This window comes from Procambarus clarkii, chromosome 92, assembly GCF_040958095.1.
Source record: "Procambarus clarkii isolate CNS0578487 chromosome 92, FALCON_Pclarkii_2.0, whole genome shotgun sequence".
Classification (NCBI taxonomy): domain Eukaryota; kingdom Metazoa; phylum Arthropoda; class Malacostraca; order Decapoda; family Cambaridae; genus Procambarus; species Procambarus clarkii.
In genome coordinates, this window is record NC_091241.1 from 7029276 (window position 1) to 7050788 (window position 21513).

The following is a 21513-nucleotide window of genomic DNA, read 5'->3' on the forward strand; positions in this document are numbered from 1 at the left end:
GTACAGGAACAGACGACTGATGACTCAATGTGAGCAAGCTGTGAGCTTTCCCTTCCCAATGCTCAGCCTTAGTCTCTAGTTTCCCCTGGAACACGACCCAGCAATCGTTTAAGTACCAGGTACCCATTCACTGCTGGGTGGAGAGAGACGTACTTTTAAGGATTGGTGCCCCAGTCAATCCTCCCCGGTCAGGATGCGAACCTGTACATTCTACACCTGTACACCCTTCATCAGCACAACTTACACATGTACAATCTACACCTGTCCAACCTTACACGTGTAAAACATACGTATGTCCTCTTTACACTTGAGATCTGTACGCCATATATACCCTGCCACTTATGCACCCACCCTCTATACAACCTATATATATATATACATATATATATGTTCAACTGTACATACTAAGTCTGTTCACACTACAGCGTACACCTATACTCAAATACACCATACACCTGCTCACACTACGCCTATACATCATTCCTCCAATACATATACACTACACCTGCACTTATACACCTCACACTGCACAAGCACCCACGTTATACACAAATATACACCTTGGAATACAGCATTTCTTGTCTTCAACTATTATGAAAGAAATTTTACCCCGTCACTAAAATCTAGATCAAATCTTAAATTCTGATAAGATGCCTAAACTCGAGAATGCAACTTAAAGTAGGAAATTATGTTTATAATCGGGAATATATAATCAGGAATTATATTCCTTTAGATCCGTATTTTACCTCCAGCAATCTGAAGTGACCAATAACGCGTGGAAAGATTTTTTTAATTCAAGAATGATTCACCAAACATGGAACGATCCTTCAGTAATTTTTATTGTGGTTAGGTGTTGGGCTTAAGGCCTGTGTCCACCTATTGGAATGTTTTGATGGCAACAATAATGGCTTTCTGACCAACCAGCAAGCATACTTTTAGTCCTGAATAATGTCCAGGACTAAAGTATACTCTCAGTGTATATACACTGAGAATATATACTCTCAGTGTATATACACTGAGAATATATACTCTTAGTGTATATACACTGAGAAACGGGGATTATTTGTTTGAGAGTATGTCTTTGACACTGGAATGATTGTTGATTAAAAAGAATCATTTCATTTTTATATTATATAATGATTATATAACTTTATGGTAAAAACAAGTGTAAAATAAAAATTAAATCGTGAAAACGCTTTATCTCAACCTATATTATGTATATTTTAATGCTAAAATCAATAAAATGCAACTCAATAAACAAAATTGAACAATGCCACATTTAAAACAAAATAATGTTAGCTTCAACCCTACCCCCCCACCCCCCCCCCACACACAAAACAATCAACAATATTCCCTTCATCCACTCAACACTCCCACCCCCACCACCTCAGTACCTGATGACGTAGTTGACGGCAACGATACAGTGGGGTCTAGAGGAGCGCGAGTTATGGACTATAGTGGCGTAGGTCTGGACCCACACCCACCCACCGTCTCTGGTGAGGAACCTGTAGTACTTGGTGGTCACTTGGCCCTTCATCAGCACTAATGGGATGAGAGAAAGCAATGATTACACTGGGGATAATAGGTTAGTAAATGGGTAGATTTGTTGGTAGGTCAGTGATAGGCTACCAAATAAATAAGATTGCTAGCTGGGTAGAAAACAAGGATGTGAACAATATATTTGCACTTAAATTTAATGAAAAAAATAAGCACGAAATTGAAGAACATGTCGAAATTATTTTATGTGCGAAGGATGAAAAAAATTATATTTTTAAATTCAATTAATTTTTTTTAAATAAACAAAAAATAGATAAGACAAGCATTTGAACACTTATATTATTATATAACACTTTATATATAAAATTATATAGAACAGAGTATATTATTAAAGATCCAAGTGAACACGCTTAATAATTCCGAACATATGCCATTACTAGTCATGTTATATATGTCCCAGCATTTTTGAACAAACGTCGACACCGGACAAATTGAACAAAAGGTAGATGGTGAATATTACTCTATTTTTGAACACGTCTGCAGTCCCTGAACATACCCAGAGAGAAACAGGTATGAACAATACACAATTTCTTTAACAACAGAACATGAGAACAGTGGTAAAGACTGAACGCCCCCCTTGAACAAGTATAAACAAGGTGAACACTTACGCATGTGGTGTGAGAAGCGCATGTGGATCATGTCACAGCCGTGGATGTACTGGTAGAGAGTCTTCTCGATCAGGTCCTGAGGCTCGAACCCCGTCAAGACTCCCACTCTGGTGGGGGAGAGAGAGACAGTAGGTGAGTGGCTGTGATGGGGAAGGGGAGAGGTTTGAGAGGGGGTGGATGGGGAAGGGGGAGGGGTTGATGGGATGAAGAGAGGGGAAGTGGATAGTCAAGGTGAATGGGGAGGAGAGGAGGATGGCTGGGCTGGATGGGGAGGGAGAGAGAGATAGAAAGGCAGGGGATCTTCAAAGGAGATAGATACAAGAAAGTTTGCTATGGGAGGCTTCACAAACTTTGAAGTGGAGGAAAGTTAAGTAAAAAGTACAGAGTAAGTTGGAAAAGTGTTGGGGGGGGGGATGTTAGGAGAAGAACGTGGGGATATTATGAGGGAAATATTCTTCAACAAAAAGAATATATATTCTAATTAGTAATAATAAATATAAGTTTCTAAGATAGTTCCTGACTCCTCTGTCATATCTCCAAGCGTTTATGTAAGCATTTACCATTAATCTTAGTAGACGCATTTTTTATATTACTAGTTTATAATGCTTCAAATTTATGCAATTAATTGTTACTCTAAGACTTCTATTTCATAAAATTTGATACACTAATGAATACTTAATTTGACTCATTACCTGAATCATAAATCACTTATTTTATTAATCGCAAATTAATAATTAATTCTTACTTATATATCTTTATCCAGCTTGTATTATCACCATATGATATATTAAATCTTTATGGTACTAAAGACCAACTGGTATTAACATAATAATACCATATAGTATTAAAATCTTTATTTAAGAACTTATTGAATTCATTTGATTAATTATTTGTACCTTAATTGATTGTTTGGATGTTAATTCATTTATTTTGTGAAATCTTAATTCAAGGTTCAGTAGAACCCTGAATTAATTGAAATCTTAATTCAGGCAACCCGGGTTCATTAGAACTCCAGGTTCATTAGAACTCCAGGTTCAGTAGAACTCCAGGTTCAGTAGAACTCCAGGTTCAGTAGAACTCCAGGTTCATTAGAACTCCAGGTTCAGTAGAACTCCGGGTTGCAATCTTTTTAACCATGTCGTGGTCTAGTTGTCTGGGGCGTGTGTGTGTGGGAACACCCAGCACATAGGTTCGAATCCTCACCACGGCTCCTACGGATTTATCTCATTGATGCATCACGTTAGTGTGATTTCTCTCTGTGTATTACATTTATTGTTATTCAATATAGACCTATTCCTCCGTTTAGTTTTCACGGAAATTTTTTGTTTAGGTTTAAGACCTGGCCGTACCGGTGTGGTTGTTAGTGGCTTTGTTAGACTGTACCACTTAACCACCACCATATGTACTCTCACGACCCATTGTACCTTCTTGTGTATATATGAATATATACAAATCAATAAATACATCGCAACCGCTGTATGAGAGGGTTACAAGTCACATCGTACACAAAATAGTTCATTTTAAATCCTCCTCTAATCCAACCTAACCTAACCTAACTCAAACTAACCTAACCTAACCTGACACACCTTAACCTAAGCTAATACATGCTGACCTAACGATATACATGGTTATTGGCAATTAGATAACGAGCTTAATCAAACTGCCTTGTATACATGACCATAACGCCCCTCCCCCACCCCCCCCTCCCCCACGAGACGGGCATTAAAAACACCGTCATTCCAAACCAAATATCCATTTATATCCAATGTGCTATTTCCATTTCAAACCAATCGACAAGACCCCGCACTCCCGGTCATAAGACCAAAAGGCGCCATGCAGGAGGCGATCAGGAATCCGGCCGTCCAAGAGACAAGCAGCAGTACTCACCGGGCGTCTAGGAAGATGAGTTTGAGGTCAAGAGAGGCTCTGAACATGAACATATTGGAGTGCATCTTGATCTCGGTGATGGCGGAGGGCGGGAGGGAGTGGCCCACGGCGACCAGCCCCACGTTCTGGTAGCAGCTGTCGTAGGGAGCCATGTCTAATGTGTAGTGTTTGATCTTCAGGTAGCCGGAACAGTGGATCACCTGTACGGGGCGGAACACAAACAAGTGGCTCATCTGCTGTGGGAAGCTGTAGAAGTAGCTTGTCTATTGTGGTGGGAAGATGTAGAAGTAGATTATCTACTGTGGGAAGGAAGATAGCTGGATCATCTACTGTGGGAAGCAAGAGGAGTAGATCATCTCCTGTGGGAAGCAAGATAGCTGGATCATCTACTGTGGGAAGCTGTAGAAGTAGATCATCTACTGCGCGAAGCAAGAGAAGTAGATTATCCACAGTGGGGGAACAAGAAAAGTAGATGAACTACGGTAGGAAGCAAGACAAGCAGCACATCTAACGTAACAAGCTGTGAAAACAGATCATCAACTGTGAGGAAGGAAGAGAATTAGTCGTCACCTCGTTCTGCAGAAGGTCGGAAAAGTGGACCACGAGCAGAGGCATGAAAGAGAAGTTGATGACCTGTTTGGGGAAGAACAGAGAGGTTTACCTTGTACACAGAAGAGAACAAGCCACAGTAACCAGGCCGGAATTAAACAAACTCTTAATCACCTAATCATTTAGAACCTGGAAACGACGATATTTCGGTCTGAAATGTCGTCACTGTACCCGTTGAAGTAACGAGTAGGTGAGGGTACGCAGTGAGTTCACAGTAACGTGGTGAGGTATCAACGATGATATCTCTGGAGAGCAGGGCGATTGGGGGGGGGTGGATGGGTTCGAACCAGCGCCCTGAGGGGTCACGCCCGACGCGCATCTTAGCCAGAGTTAAGACTGTACGAGGGCTACAATAGAAAACTTGATTGGGTATCATGATGTCGTTTTAGATTTGCTACCTGGAACAAAAGGTTCCAAGTAGCACGGGCTGTGGTGAGCCCATACCAGCTCGGTGTCTCCAAATTCCAAGTGGATTAAGACGGACTCCAGACTCTGTATCCTTGAACATATCGTAGTCCGTGGGCACGCGTCTCCTCCAAGGACCCTGGATCGATTCCACAGTCCTGCTCCATGGACTTCTTATAGTATATTAAGTACTTGCTAAAGAGGAGAGTTGTTAAGTCTTGAGATAACTCGCCTGGTACGAGAATTTGGTATCTTTGGCTTCTCTATGCATACCGGAGACTAATGAGATCCTCGTTCCCGGACGAGGAACGTTACCTGTAGCCACCTGCCACAGGTAACGGTAATCCAACCTGATCCTGGCAATCACTGTGTCGCACAGTCTGATCGACGTTTTGTCCTGCCCATAAACACAAACATGAAACCTGAACAAATCATAACACGTTACACTAGTGCATTCAGGTCTTCGTGAGTGTGAGTTCCAGACCTGAATGTTAGGCTCAGAATAAGTCTTAACAACAGAGCTAGAGAGATACCCAGGTCTAGCTCACACTCAACCTTGTTACATGCTAATTTGGTAGTCATATCTGCGTCATCATGATGAGTTATATTTCTGTGAGAAGGGGGAAGCCATGCAAAAGAATTTCTGAAACTTTAATTCTATGCATTGAGCAGGTTATTGATGGCTGGTGTTACGAGGCATTTGTTGTCTGTCTTGCAAGACTGGTGGTCTTGCAACTACCCCAGGGGGATAGAGGGAGCCGGATGTGCTAGACGTCTCCACCACCCCAGGGGATACAAGGAGCCGGACACGAGAGAGAGAGAGAGAGGAGAGAGAGAGAGAGAGAGAGAGAGAGAGAGAGAGAGAGAGAGAGAGAGAGAGAGAGAGAGAGAGAGAGAGAGAGAGAGAGAGAGAGAGAGAGAGAGGAGAGAGAGAGAGAGAGAGAGAGAGAGAGAGAGAGAGAGAGAGAGAGAGAGAGAGAGAGAGAGAGAGAGAGAGAGAGAGAGAGAGAGAGAGAGAGAGAGAGAGAGAGAGAGAGACACACACACACACACACAAGAAACATACAGGAGGAACAATCAACAAATGAACGTGAGTACAACAAAGAATCTCTGTCGTTGCTGCAACAATGACAGTCCGCTGTGGTGGCCAGCGACCTCTTGTTACACATACACAAGTGTACACACGCATACACACACACACACACGTATATATATATATGTGTACACCACACCATACATACATAAGAATACACACACACACATTCACATCACCGTAAATACTCAAGGAAATAGTTTCTCACACACACACACACACACACACACACACACACACACACACACACACACACACACACACACACACACACACACACACACACACACACACATACACATTTCGATGTTTGAAGGACATGGGAAAATTGCAGGAAAACGGGAAGACCCAACTATAAACAACTTAATTACAACACACACGACCTGAAAAAAAATTACTAAATGCTCGTTAATAATCAACCCGCCAACCCCCCCCCCTTGTTTATGAATTAAAATGGTTCACACACAACTCGTTCGAACATTTCTCGAACAGTGTTTCGCTGAGGTCCTCCGTTCGAATCCCCACCTCTGTGAATGCTGTACTGGGGATAGGCACCTCGGCCCGAGGACTCCCTCAAAGGTTGCCTCAGGGAATACGTTTTATTAAGATACAGAGACCAAGAACTGGCATTCAGGAAGTATTGGGAAAATATATATGTATTCAGAACAAACCCCGAGGAAGATGCAAAGTTTTGTCTATCTCTATTTATCTCTGTCTCTCTGTCTCTCTGTCTCTCTCTCTCTCTCTCTCTCTCTCTCTCTCTCTCTCTCTCTCTCTCTCTCTGTCTCTCTCTCTCTCTCTCTTTCTCTCTCTCTCTCTCTTTATCACCTTGTTCCCTCATCTTGCCTCCTCCCCCCTTGTCCTCTCACGTCATCTCTTCCCTACACTCTATCTTCGCCCTATATACTATTTTTTATTTTTTCATAACCATCTTCACTACTCGCTAATTTTCATCACCCTAAGCGAAATCAGTTCATCCTTTTCCCGGTATTTTTTTTTATTAAGTTATGAGGTACATCTGCATTAGTGCAGCTACCCTAGACTATATGAAGTGGAGTACAGTGTGTCAAAAAAGCTAACTAGGTGATGCTAAAAAATCCCCATCACACAGGATGGTTAGTCATACAGAGGCATGTGATAAGCGGTCTGCACTGGCAGACTCCGGATGCATTTTGAGGATATCATCAACACAAGATTGAATAAGGTTCCCGGTAACTCATAAACGTGTGCTGTAAAGTCTACGGAAATCATATCCCCTGTTTTATTTCAGATTTCATGCAAATCGCATATATATAAGGTGGGTAAAGGGGGGGGGGGATGGGTTTACAGGCTGTATTTCTTAAAGTATTTAACTTAGGCCTACCTTGACCAGCCTACGTCCGTCCCATACCCCAGACCATTCCCCCTGGTAATTTGGGCGAGACTAGCCCCAGGCGTCTGTCCTCCAGCTTTGGAGAGACAGGCATACAGACAGACAGACTTTGGTATAGCACAGATGTAGAAGAGAAACCGGCGGTGCCCGGGTCTGTGCCTCTGCCATCTTTGTTATTGTTGTTCTCTAGCTACTCAGAACGAAATGTCCAGGTAGCACCGGCTATGGTGAACCCGTAATAAAAGACCTCTGCCATCCATCTCTTCCTCTTTTCTTCCTTCCATCCCCCTCCTCTCTTTCCCTCCTCACCTTCTCATTTTTCTTCCCACCCCTCTACCCCACTCTTCCTCTCTCACCCATCTCCCTCTTCCTCCCCCCCATTCCCCGTCACCATCACCTTCTTCCATCTCTCTCCTCTGTCCCTCCATCATTCTAACCTTAATTCCCTACTCACTATTTTCATCACTGTAATCTGCATGAATTCAGTTCATTGTTTTCAGGTAAATCATAAAAATGTGCGGCGAACTCTATGGAAATCACACCCACAATATCCGTTCACGTTTCATTAAAATCGCATGGGGGGGGGGGGGGGAAGAGGGAGGGGAGGGGGTGTTTACAGGTGATATTTCATAAAAGGTTTTAACTTAGGCTGACCCCTGACCTGCCCATGTCCGTCCCGCGCCTCACACTATTCCCCCTGCAAAGTTCGGTGAGGTTCTAGCTCTAGCTAGAAGTTCTAGCTCCCCAACGGCATCTAACCAACTAACGGCTAGACGCCGTTGGAGGCTAGCTAACAGACGAACCTCCCTACGGATATAGCCTGGCCTCTAACTTAATACAGACACTTTCTTCCTTATAGCATAGATATAAATCTACATCTTTAAGAAGGTCTGTCACGGGTTGGAGACTAAACACATCCGGTTAAGGCCTCACCAAATATTCGTCAGGGGTGAAAACAGGCTCCTGTATGGTCTAACCATCCTCTGTGATGGTCTAACCGTCCTGTGATGGTCTAACCACCCTCTGTGATGGTCTAACCGTTCTCTGTGATGGTCTAACAATCCTGTGATGGTCTAACCATCCTCTGTGATGGTCTAACCATCCTCTGTGATGGTCTAACCGTCCTCTGTGATGGTCTAACAATCCTGTGATGGTCTAACCCTCCTCTGTGATGGTCTAACCACCCTCTGTGATGGTCTAACCATCCTCTGTGATGGTCTAACAATCCTGTGATGGTCTAACCATCCTCTGTGATGGTCTAACCGTCCTCTGTGATGGTCTAACCACCCTCTGTGATGGTCTAACCGTCCTCTGTGATGGTCTAACCACCCTCTGTGATGGTCTAACCGTTCTCTGTGATGGTCTAACAATCCTGTGATGGTCTAACCATCCTCTGTGATGGTCTAACCCTCCTCTGTGATGGTCTAACCCTCCTCTGTGATGGTCTAACCACCCTCTGTGATGGTCTAACCATCCTCTGTGATGGTCTAACAATCCTGTGATGGTCTAACCATCCTCTGTGATGGTCTAACCGTCCTGTGATGGTCTAACCACCCTCTGTGATGGTCTAACCGTTCTCTGTGATGGTCTAACAATCCTGTGATGGTCTAACCATCCTCTGTGATGGTCTAACCATCCTCTGTAATGGTCTAACCGTCCTCTGTGATGGTCTAACCACCCTCTGTGATGGTCTAACCATCCTCTGTGATGGTCTAACAATCCTGTGATGGTCTAACCATCCTCTGTGATGGTCTACCCGTTCTCTGTGATGGTCTAACCGCCCTCTGTGATGGTCTAACCGTCCTCTGTGATGGTCTAACCGTCTTCTGTGATGGTCTAACCGTCCTCTGTGATGGTCTAACCATCCTCTGTGATGGTCTAACCATTCTCTGGGATGGTCTAACCATCCTCTGTGATGGTCTAACCATCCTCTGTAATGGTCTAACCATCCTCTGTGATGGTCTAACCATCCTCTGTGATGGTCTAACCGTCCTCTGTGATGGTCTAACCATCCTGTGATGGTCTAACCATCCTCTGTGATGGTCTAACCCTCCTCTGTGATGGTCTAACCCTCCTCTGTGATGGTTTAACCCTCCTGTGATGGTCTAACCGTCCTCTGTGATGGTCTAACCGTCCTCTGTGATGGTCTAACCCTCCTCTGTGATGGTCTAACCCTCCCCTGTGATGGTCTAACCGTCCTCTGTGATGGTCTAGCCCTCCTCTGTGATGGTCTAACCCTCCACTGTGATGGTCTAACCCTCCTCTGTGATGATCTAACCCTCCTGTGATGGTCTAAACGTCCTGTGATGGTCTAACCATCCTCTGTGATGGTCTAACCATCCTGTGATGGTCTAACCGTCCTCTGTGATGGTCTAACCCTCCTCTGTGATGGTCTAACCCTCCACTGTGATGGTCTAACCATCCTCTGTGATGGTCTAACCCTCCACTGTGATGGTCTAACCCTCAACTGTGATGGTCTAACCCTCCTCTGTGATGGTCTAACCCTCCACTGTGATGGTCTAACCCTCCACTGTGATGGTCTAACCCTCCTCTGTGATGGTCTAACCCTCCGCTGTGATGGTCTAACCCTCCTGTGATGGTCTAACCCTCCCCTGTGATGGTCTAACCGTCCTATGTGATGGTCTAACCCTCCTCTGTGATGGTCTAACCCTCCACTGTGATGGTCTAACCCTCCTCTGTGATGGTCTAACCCTCCTGTGATTGTCTAACCGTCCTGTGATGGTCTAACCATCCTCTGTGATGGTCTAACCATCCTGTGATGGTCTAACCGTCCTCTGTGATGGTCTAACCGTCCTCTGTGATGGTCTAACCCTCCTCTGTGATGGTCTAACACTCCACTGTGATGGTCTAACCATCCTCTGTGATGCTCTAACCCTCCACTGTGATGGTCTAACCCTCCACTGTGATGGTCTAACCCTCCACTGTGATGATCTAACCCTCCACTGTGATGGTCTAACCCTCCACTGTGATGGTCTAACCCTCCACTGTGATGGTCTAACCATCCTGTGATGGTCTAACCCTCCTGTGATGGTTTAACCCTCCACTGTGATGGTCTAACCATCCTGTGATGGTCTAACCCTCCACTGTGATGGTCTAACCCTTCACTGTGATGGTCTAACCCTCCACTGTGATGGTCTAACCCTCCACTGTGATGGTCTAACCCTCCACTGTGATGGTCTAACCCTCCACTGTGATGGTCTAACCATCCTGTGATGGTCTAACCCTCCTGTGATGGTTTAACCCTCCACTGTGATGGTCTAACCATAATGTGATGGTCTAACCCTCCACTGTGATGGTCTAACCATCCTCTGATGGTCTAACCCTCCTGTGATGGTCTAACCCTCCACTGTGATGGTCTAACCCTCCACTGTGATGGTCTAACCATCCTCTGTGATGGTCTAACCATCCTGTGATGGTCTAACCCTCCACTGTGATGGTCTAACCCTCCACTGTGATGGTCTAACCCTCCACTGTGATGGTCTAACCCTCCACTGTGATGGTCTAACCACCCTGTGATGGTCTAACCCTCCTGTGATGGTCTAACCCTCCACTGTGATGGTCTAACCATCCTGTGGTCTAACCCTCCACTGTGATGGTCTAACCATCCTGTGATGGTCTAACCCTCCTGTGATGGTCTAACCCTCCACTGTGATGGTCTAACCCTCCACTGTGATGGTCTAACCCTCCTCTGTGATGGTCTAACCCTCCACTGTGATGGTCTAACCCTCCACTGTGATGGTCTAACCCTCCACTGTGATGGTCTAACCCTCCTGTGATGGTCTAACCCTCCTGTGATGGTCTAACCCTCCTGTGATGGTCTAACCATCCTCTGTGATGGTCTAACCCTCCACTGTGATGGTCTAACCCTCCTGTGATGGTCTAACCCTCCTCTGTGATGGTCTAACCCTCCTCTGTGATGGTCTAACCATCCTCTGTGATGGTCTAACCCTCCACTGTGATGGTCTAACCCTCCTGTGATGGTCTAACCCTCCTCTGTGATGGTCTAACCCTCCCCTGTGATGGTCTAACCCTCCTCTGTGATGGTCTAACCCTCCTCTGTGATGGTCTAACCCTCCACTGTGATGGTCTAACCCTCCACTGTGATGGTCTAACCCTCCTCTGTGATGGTCTAACCCTCCTCTGTGATGGTCTAACCCTCCACTGTGATGGTCTAACCCTCCACTGTGATGGTCTAACCATCCTGTGATGGTCTAACCCTCCACTGTGATGGTCTAACCCTCCACTGTGATGGTCTAACCCTCCACTGTGATGGTCTAACCCTCCTCTGTGATGGTCTAACCATCCTGTGATGGTCTAACCCTCCACTGTGATGGTCTAACCCTCCACTGTGATGGTCTAACCCTCCACTGTGATGGTCTAACCCTCCACTGTGATGGTCTAACCCTCCACTGTGATGGTGTAACCCTCCTGTGATGGTCTAACCCTCCACTCTGATGGTCTAACCCTCCACTGTGATGGTCTAACCCTCCTCTGTGATGGTCTAACCCTCCACTGTGATGGTCTAACCCTCCTCTGTGATGGTCTAACCCTCCACTGTGATGGTCTAACCATCCTGTGATGGTCTAACCGTCCTCTGTGATGGGGATTATTTACCACCACGTAGCCAGCTGTAGAGACACACTGTGCTCCCCCTTCTTATAGTCTAGGCCAGCTGCACTGATGCAAGTGTACTTAAATGTGTTAATAAAAGAAAGTCATACAGTTTTTCAGAGAGAAGAGAGAGAGAGAGGAGGGAATGAGAAAGAAATGAGAGAGAGGCGATATTTGAAGAGAAGGAAGGAGGAGAGGGGAATGTCTGAAGAGGGGGAGAAAGATCTACAGGGAAGGAGATGGGGAGAGGTGAGAGAAGGGGGAGAGAGAGAGAGAGAGAGAGAGAGAGAGAGAGAGAGAGAGAGAGAGAGAGAGAGAGAGAGAGAGAGAGAGAGAGAGAGAGAGAGAGAGAGAGAGAGAGAGAGGGGGAATTGGATGAGGAGGGGAATGATAGAGCGGGTGTGAAAGGGAGAAGGGTGTATAGTGAGAGATGAGGAGTGAAAGGTGCAGAGTGGGGGAGAGAGAGAGAGAGAGAGAGAGAGAGAGAGAGAGAGAGAGAGAGAGAGAGAGAGAGAGAGAGAGAGAGTAGAGAGGTGAGAGTAGATGGAAGGGGGGTGAAAGTGAGAGAGGGGGATGATGTTGAGAGATAAAGATGGAATAGGAAGAAGAAGAGGAAGGGAGATAGGGGAGAGGGGAAGAAATGGTGGATAAGGAGAGATGACAGAGAGGGAAAATAGCTGATTTAGTTAATAAATTAAGTAATAAGAAAGACCTTTGTAATTGTCTATTTATAAGTCTTGATACAACTTCTATAGTCACTAAAGTCCCCGTTGATGACTTACTAAATTTTTTCATTTTTTGTTATAAAATTTAAATTAATTATTTCTAAAATAAATTATTATACCATAATATTTAAAAATACAAAAAAAATTAACTTTAAAAATATAAATATTTAAAAAACAAAACATATAAAAAAAACGTTAACGACAAAAAATGAATATATAGACATAAGTCGTAAGTTGAAACAAACGACTTACTAAGTTTTGTTATCTGATGAGCTGTAAAAAGTTCTGATGAGCAGTTAAAAGTATGAGTTCCTCCTTCCAGTATCAGCCATAACTTATTTGATATAACTATGCTTTCTTGACTCTAATTTAGTTTTTTTAATAACGAAAACTATTGTCAACAATTTGGAATGCTATGGATAACCGTCTTTATATATATATATATATATATATATATATATATATATATATATATATATATATATATATATATATATATATATATATATATATATATATATATATATATAGGATACGAAGACAATGTGAAGCATCGAACGCCGACCCGGGAAGAAACGAGAAACCCGTCCAACAAGTATTCACCCTTCAGCTCAAAATCCTTTCCTCCATGCGTAAGAACAAAGTATTCAAGGGCAAAAGGGGCAAAAGTAATGCAAATATTATTATTATTATTATTAAAGATCTTTGGCCCGCAGGCATTCGTATAATGAAATAATAAATATGAATAAAGACAATTTTAAAATCACGCGCCATTAATTCAAATCGGTGACGTCATCGCTTGAACGCTCACAAAACAGTCACACACCAAAAAGGCGCCAAAAGTTGTTTCCAAAGGCGTGCCTCGGCTGACACTAAGCTCTGGCGGCAACCACGCGCACTGCTGCCGTCCTCAGGCGCAGATGTGCTACAGACACAGATGAATACAGGGAGGGCAAAGAGAAGCCTTAATCTTTGACCAGCAGAGTCAACGGACCGATCCATGCAAGTCATTCCCCAAGACTCTTGTCCAGACAACTGCTGTAGATTCCTGGCAACGACGGAATGTGTGTGTGTGTGTGTGTGTGTGTGTGTGTGTGTGTGTACTCACCTAATTGTGCTTGCGGGGGTTGAGTTCTGGCTCTTTGGTCCCGCCTCTCAACCGTCAATCAACAGGTGTACAGGTTCCTGAGCCTATTGGGCTCTATCATATCTACATTTGAAACTGTGTATGGAATCAGCTTCTACCACATCACTTCCATGTGTGTGTGTGTGTGTGTGTGTGTGTGTGTGTGTGTGTGTGTGTGTGTGTGTGTGTGTGTGTGTGTGTGTGTATGTGTGTGAGTGTGTGTGTGTGTGTGTGTGTAATTACGTAAGTGTAGTTACAGGATGAGAGCTACGCTCGTGGTGCCCCGTCTTCCCAGTACTCTTTGTCGTATAACGCTTTGAAACTACTAACGGTTTTAGCCTCCACCACCTTCTCACTTAACTTGTTCCAACCGTCTTGTTCCACACACGTTCCAACGTGTATGTGTGTGTGCATTTACTATTGGTGTCTGCAGAATTGAGTTATTAGCTCCACCCAACTTTGCAGGGGTGAACGGTCTTAGGTAAGGAACGAACACAGGCCGGTCGGGTCCAGTCCTACTGGTCCTGCTAAGAAGGGGGTAAGGCAGAGTAGTTCTCCCCTTCCCCAACATCAGTGAAAAGCAGCTGGCAGAGTCCCAAGAGTTCATGAAAGAACACATTAATGAAGGAGCATTCAGTATTAAATAGCAGTATCTCACTGAGATAGGAGAGGAGACAGGGGAGAGTGTGAGGAAGAGTGGGGGAGAGAGGGAAAAAATGTAGGGAGATGTGGATAATGGGAGAGAGTAGGGGAAATATGAGAGGGAAGAATAGTGGGATGAGGGGAAGAGAATGACCGAGTATACCTATTCTAATATACCGTATGCTAGTGTCTGGAGATATATATATATATATATATATATATATATATATATATATATATATATATATATATATATATATATATATATATATATATATAAAAGCATGCAAGGTTCCTACTATACCTAAGCTTTTATTAGCTTTTTTAATGTAACTTGCATACATTTGGATGATTAATTCGATATACAAATGTTTGTTACCCATTACCGAACTATTAAATAGCTGTCGAATTTTTACTAATATTAGCAAGTACTGGTTGCTAATACTAGGAAGACCTTGTTAATAACTGCCATATATTTAGGCTGGTTGCTAACTTACTTTTGGGTCAGTTAAAAAAAATGTACATGTTGCATATTAAGCAGAGAATGTTCCATACATATCACGAAATTATCGACATGCATTTTGTTTCCTTAAGAATTTGGCTAAAGAAGCATATATATATATATATATATATATATATATATATATATATATATATATATATATATATATATATATATATATATATATATATATATATATATACTGTACATAAAAATAAGGAGCGAACCTGAAGTCAAGACACAAGCAGGCAACTCAGACACAGCTCTGAGAGAGAGAGAGAGAGAGAGAGAGAGAGAGAGAGAGAGAGAGAGAGAGAGAGAGAGAGAGAGAGAGAGAGAGGGAGGGAGGGAGGGAGGGAGGGAGGGAGGGAGGGAGAGAGAGAGAGAGAGAGAGAGAGAGAGAGAGAGAGAGAGAGAGAGAGAGAGAGAGAGAGAGAGAGAGAGAGAGAGAGAGAGAGAGAGAGAGAGAGAGAGGGAGAGGGAGAGAGAGAGAGAGAGAGAGAGAGAGGGAGAGGGAGAGAGAGAGAGAGAGAGAGAGAGAGAGAGAGAGAGAGAGAGAGAGAGAGAGAGAGAGAGAGGAGAGAGAGGAGAGAGAGAGAGAGAGAGAGAGAGAGAGAGAGAGAGAGAGAGAGAGAGAGAGAGAGAGAGAGAGAGAGAGAGAGAGAGAGAGAGAGAGAGAGAGGAAGCTGAGGTTTGGTGCGTGCTTGATGGCCGTGGAGGAGAGATTACGACCCTGTCAAGGAGCCCCCGCGTCTCCGATTCCTCCCACCAGCCACTGACTTTGACTGCCCGCCCTTCCTCCTTCTCTCTCCCTCTCTCTCTCTCTCTCTCTCTCTCTCTCTCTCTCTCTCTCTCTCTCTCTCTCTCTCTCTCTCTCTCTCTCTCTCTCTCTCTCTCTCTCTCTCCCTCTCTCTCTCCCTCTCTCTCTCTCTCTCTCTCTCTCTCTCTCTCTCTCTCTCTCTCTCTCTCTCTCTCTCTCTCTCTCTCTCTCTCTCTCTCTCACTCTCTCTCTCTCTCTCTCTCTCTCTCTCTCTCTCTCTCTCTCTCTCTCTCTCTCTCTCTCTCTCTCTCTCTCTCTCTCTCTCTCTCTCTCTCACATATCCATTAATTATCAACGCGAAAAATAGACACAGATAACAGCAATTTCTTACGAGAAAGTTTGCAATTTTTTAATTTGTTTTCGATAAGAAAATTAAGGATAAGCCCCATATTTTGTAGGAAGGTAAACTTACCCACATTTCAGAGAGTAACAGGGAGCTCCTATTGGCCTATACGAGGCAGTTTCTATTGGTCCATACGAGGCAGTTTCTATTGGTCCATACGAGGCAGCTCCTATTGGCCCATACGAGGCAGCTTCTATTTATATCCCTCCAAACTCATATCAATGTCTAACCTGCGCTTGAAACAATCCTCAGTCTACTACTGTTAGTGACATCTTATGCCATGGGTTCTGTCATATCTATATATGGATATTTCTAGTTTCTTCCCTCCCAGGTTACGGTAAGTAACCTGGGAGTTACTTACCGTAAAGTAAGTAGTGTGTACATCTGGCTGAAGTGATGATTGTGTTTTCAGGCGTGTCTTCTCATGCTTGTTGCTGCCATGTCAATTGAACTGTCTTTGTTTACTGTGTCGATGCCAGTGAGGATCTTTTACTTCGTGATCATGTCTACTCCGTTTCTTGTCTCTTCCGATCCTCCTGACGCAATTAGTCCTATTTATGCATGTTTAATGAAATGAGTTTCGTGGTTACTCTTCGCGTTAAGGAACTGACCAGTTGTTCAACGTTTGTCTTAGGAGAGAGAGAGAGAGAGAGAGAGAGAGAGAGAGAGAGAGAGAGAGAGAGAGAGAGAGAGAGAGAGAGAGAGAGAGAGAGAGAGAGAGAGAGAGAGAGAGAGAGGGAGAGAGAGAGAGAGAGAGAGAGAGAGAGAGAGAGAGAGAGAGAGAGAGAGAGAGAGAGAGAGAGAGAGAGAGAGAGAGAGAGAGAGAGAGAGAGAGAGAGAGAGAGAGGGAGAGAGAGAGAGAGAGAGAGAGAGAGAGAGAGAGAGAGAGAGAGAGAGAGAGAGAGAGAGAGAGAGAGAGAGAGAGAGAGAGAGAGAGAGAGAGAGAGAGAGAGAGAGAGTTGGCTTATTCAGAGGCTACATCTTTGATTGGCACACATCAACTGTTTCCCTCCTGGATGGTATTCCTAACACCAGTGGCCATCTTCGATATTTTACACTTACTGGAATTGAACTCTAGCATCCACTTGCCATAAATATAACGTGTACAGTTTGTCTAGCTCTTTCCGCTCACAGTTTCCTGAAGTAGTCTTCAATTCCTACTGTGAAGGGGTTCCTGCGTCCTCTTAAACATTAATATGAATGAATGTAGTTTTCTGTTAGTCCACCCAAGTGCTGGGTAAGTTGGGTACCCGGAGTGACCCTTGCGGGACGCCGCTAGCCCCCCTCCACCCTAGCCTAGGGGCTCACCCCCTCCCCCCTCACCATGGGGCTCGCCCCCTCCCCCCTCACCATGGGGCTCGCCCCCTCCCCCCTCACCATGACTCACTATTTTTGTTACTCGGTCATTCCTTTATCCTGTGTGTACTCATCCTGGGTGTACTCATCCTGCGTGTACTCATCTATTTGTACTCATCCTGCGCGTACTCTTCCTGCGTGTGCTCATCCTGTGTATACTCATCCTAAGTGTACTCATCCTGCGTGTACTCATCTTGTGTGTACTCATCCTGTGTGTACTCAACTACGTGCGTCTGCAACCTGTCTTGCCGTCTCCTATTACCAAGATACCATAGTTCTCCATCATCTTGATTCTTATCGCAACAATTCTTGAAGCTAGGAATGGAACTGGCCTCAACCTCCTTCCCTTCCTCTCATCCCAGACAGTCATCAGGCGAGACACTTTTAAATTCACGTGCGCAGATGAGGCGGAAAACCTTCTTAAGACACAATATGCTACCCCTATAACCGCGTCTTGGCGTCAACAATAATTCTAATTGTAGTTGTTTAAGATTCGAAACCTGGAACAAACAGTTCCAAGTAGCACGGGCTATGGTGAGCCCGTAGACTGGTAAATCTAAGACAGGGCGTCTATATATCTTCCATACACAGAGAACCTCCAGGTTGTTTTTCTTGAGGGCAAGGAGGGCGTAAAACTCTGCTTATCCAGTACTTGTTAATGCTCAATAAGACCACACATCCCCCCTACCTCTTGGTTGCTTCTATAAGGCGCTACTGATCACGAGACCCCAGAAATGAAACAAATATTGAAATGTATCCAGGATATGAATAGATGAACGAGATAGAAGTTCAGCCCATAGAAGCTGAACAAAATGGCGTCTAGGGGTGAAGTTGAGGAGGAGTAGGGGGGGGTTAGGAGACGCCATCTTGGATGAGCGGTGTTTATCTATTCCCAGGTGCGTGTGACACTGTTGCTAACTCGGCGACTCTCCTCTCTCTCTCTCTCTCTCTCTCTCTCTCTCTCTGACCCGTCAAACACTATCGCTTCTACGTCACAAACTGTCTTGTGAGATGATGGCTAATATCAATATACCTTCTTCGCTTATATTAACCCAATTTGATCGGTCGGAGGTTACATTACAGGAAATAAGGCGAGTTGGTGCGAGATGTTTATGCCCGAAACGCTTTGCGTAATAGTGGCTTTAGGCATTGTATGTACTAGCTCTACCTATAAGTCAAACAATCCTTGTCAATATTTATTGTATGTATGTACCTTACCTAAATAAAATTGTATTGTATTACCTAAATAAATTGTATGTTGAACGAGATTTTTATGTTTTTTTTTTTTTGGGTAGTCGAGTATCGGTAACACTGGGCGGTGACGTCATGGCTCAGAGCGTCTACCGCGATAAGATGCTTCCTGGAATTCTCTACAGCATTGGACTGCTCTCTTGATCTTGATCTTTCTCTTATTCGGTGCAGACGGCTTGAAGACGTCTTACCAAGCAGGAGGAAGAAGAACAGCTTAAGAGGAATCGTTAGAGCCAGAGTCGACACATTTCACGAAGCCTCTTCCGCCATTCTTTATCCCTCCTCCTTCACATCCTTCCCTCCTCATGTGTGTACTCATCCTGAGTGGACTCATCTTGTGTGTACTCATCCTGCGCGTACTCATCCTGTGTGTACTCATCCTGCTTGTACTCATCCTGCGCGTACTCATCCTGTGCGTACTCATCCTGCGCGTACTCATCCTGTGTGTACTCATCCTGCTTGTACTCATCCTGCTTGTACTCATCCTGCGCGTACTCATCCTGTGCGTACTCATCCTGCGCGTACTCATCCTGTGTGTACTCATCCTGCTTGTACTCATCCTGCGCGTACTCATCCTGCGCGTACTCATCCTGTGTGTACTCATCCTGCTTGTACTCATCCTGCGCGTACTCATCCTGTGCGTACTCATCCTGCGCGTACTCATCCTGTGTGTACTCATCCTGCTTGTACTCATCCTGCGCGTACTCATCCTGCGCGTACTCATCCTGTGTGTACTCATCCTGCTTGTACTCATCCTGTGTGTGTACTCCTTCCTTTCCTCCCTCTCTGGTTCCCCTCCCTCCCTCTCCCTCCCTCCGCATACCAACCACACGCTTGTTTACAGCAGTTATAAGCCCCCGGGGCTTTGATAAGAAAATTCCCTGAGCGCAAGTGCGTCAAAAAGATTACAACAATGTGGAGTGAGACTCATCCAAACACGCGCTGCTGTGAGCGTTATGTCAAACATGTTTGTAAACACACTCAGCTGCGCGCTGCTGCCACCACCTCCTCCTTCAGAAGCTAGCTCTTGGGCTCCCATTGTCGTCTGTAATACAATGTGACCCGCTGCTTGGGGCTGTCTCGCTCGGTATAAGACAGCCAGTATTGTTGACAGGAAGGTGTGATAGTCAACAAAATCAAATCCGGTCCATCAACCGTGAAGAGCTCAGTCCCCCAGGGTACTGTGCTTGCTCCAGTACTTTTTCTCATCCTCATATCGGACATAGACCAGAACACAACCTATAGCACTGTATCATCCTTTGCAGATGACACTAGGATCTTCATGAGAGTTGGCAACGTAGAGGACACGGCAAACCTCCAGTCAGATGTAGATCAGGTCTTTCTATGGGCTACATAAAATAATATGGTGTTTAACGAAGATAAGTTCCAGCTCATGCGGTACGGAAAAAATGAAAATATAAAAACGGAAACCACATACAAAACTCAGGCAAATCATAACATAGAACGAAAAGGCAATGTAAAGGATCTGGGTGTACTGGTGTCGGAAGACCTTACCTTTAAAGAACACAATAAAGTAGCCGTCACAACTGCAAGAAAAATGACAGGCTGGATAACAAGAACTTTTCACACTAGAGATGCTATACCGATGATGATACTTTTCAAAACGCTTGTGCTCTCTAGAGTGGAGTACTGCTGCACAATGACAGCCCCTTTCAAAGCTGGAGAAATTGCTGACCTGGAGAGCGTGCAGAGATCCTTTACTGCTAGAATCCACTCAGTAAAACATCTATACTATTGGGACCGACTAAAGAGCCTAAATCTGTACTCCCTTGAGCGCAGCCAGACCCTAACGTCTGGCTTCCAGCTTTGAACAGACAGATTTTCTCTTATATTATAGATAATTAAAGATTAAATCTTTAATTAAAGATAATTAAAGATTAAAAATACCTAATTTATAGAGAGAAAATCAAACGAATCAAAATAGAAGACAATCGCACGAAACAATTGACAAACGCACAACAAAATAATCACATAAGAGAAAATATAAAATTCGCATGAAATGAACAAAAACAAATTACAAAAAAAAAAAAAATCAAAGATCGGAAAAAGTTACATACAATGATTTGCGATCCGCATAATCGACTACCATTAACCGAGCGTAGCGGTCACGGGAAAACTAACCTTGTATCCCCCTGTCGTAAGGCCTGCGTTCCTCTTCGCTAACACGCACTTCATTCGTATAAAGAAAGTCCGCTCGATTTCTTCGTCTGTCAACAGAAAACGGGAGAAGGAAAACTTCACTTTCCAGATTTAGCAAATGGAAAACAAATGAATTTGCAACGTACAAAATACAGTATCTTTTGTAGAGAATAAATTTAGAAATAATAAATTTGTATAAGTCAGCAATGTTAGCATTAATTATGGCTTTTAATTTTTTTTAATTGCGAGCTTCAAATGGAAAAGAAACTGTATACATCAATGGGATAACTGATGTAAATATGGTACCAGCTGTGGTGTTGACAGCCAGCTGTGGTGTGGTGTTGACAGCCAGCTGTGGTGTGGTGTTGACGGAGCCAGCTGTGGTGTGGTGTTGACGGAGCCAGCTGTGGTGTGGTGTTGATGGG

The 21513-nt window shown here is 44.3% G+C and overlaps 1 protein-coding gene across 3 annotated transcripts in view; it reads right to left on the reverse strand.

Moving 5' to 3' along the window:
• The window catches only part of sim (single-minded), a 137237-nt gene that overhangs the window by 2709 nt on the left and 113015 nt on the right, over positions 1 to 21513 (reverse strand). For all 3 annotated transcript variants that reach the window (XM_069319257.1, XM_069319256.1, XM_069319258.1), the window contains exons 6-9: positions 21071 to 21156; positions 4053 to 4252; positions 2166 to 2272; positions 1395 to 1542 (exon numbers count right to left, since the gene is read on the reverse strand). In XM_069319257.1, coding sequence (XP_069175358.1) covers positions 1395 to 1542; positions 2166 to 2272; positions 4053 to 4252; positions 21071 to 21156 — 541 coding nt within the window. The remainder of the gene's footprint in view (positions 1 to 1394; positions 1543 to 2165; positions 2273 to 4052; positions 4253 to 21070; positions 21157 to 21513) is intronic.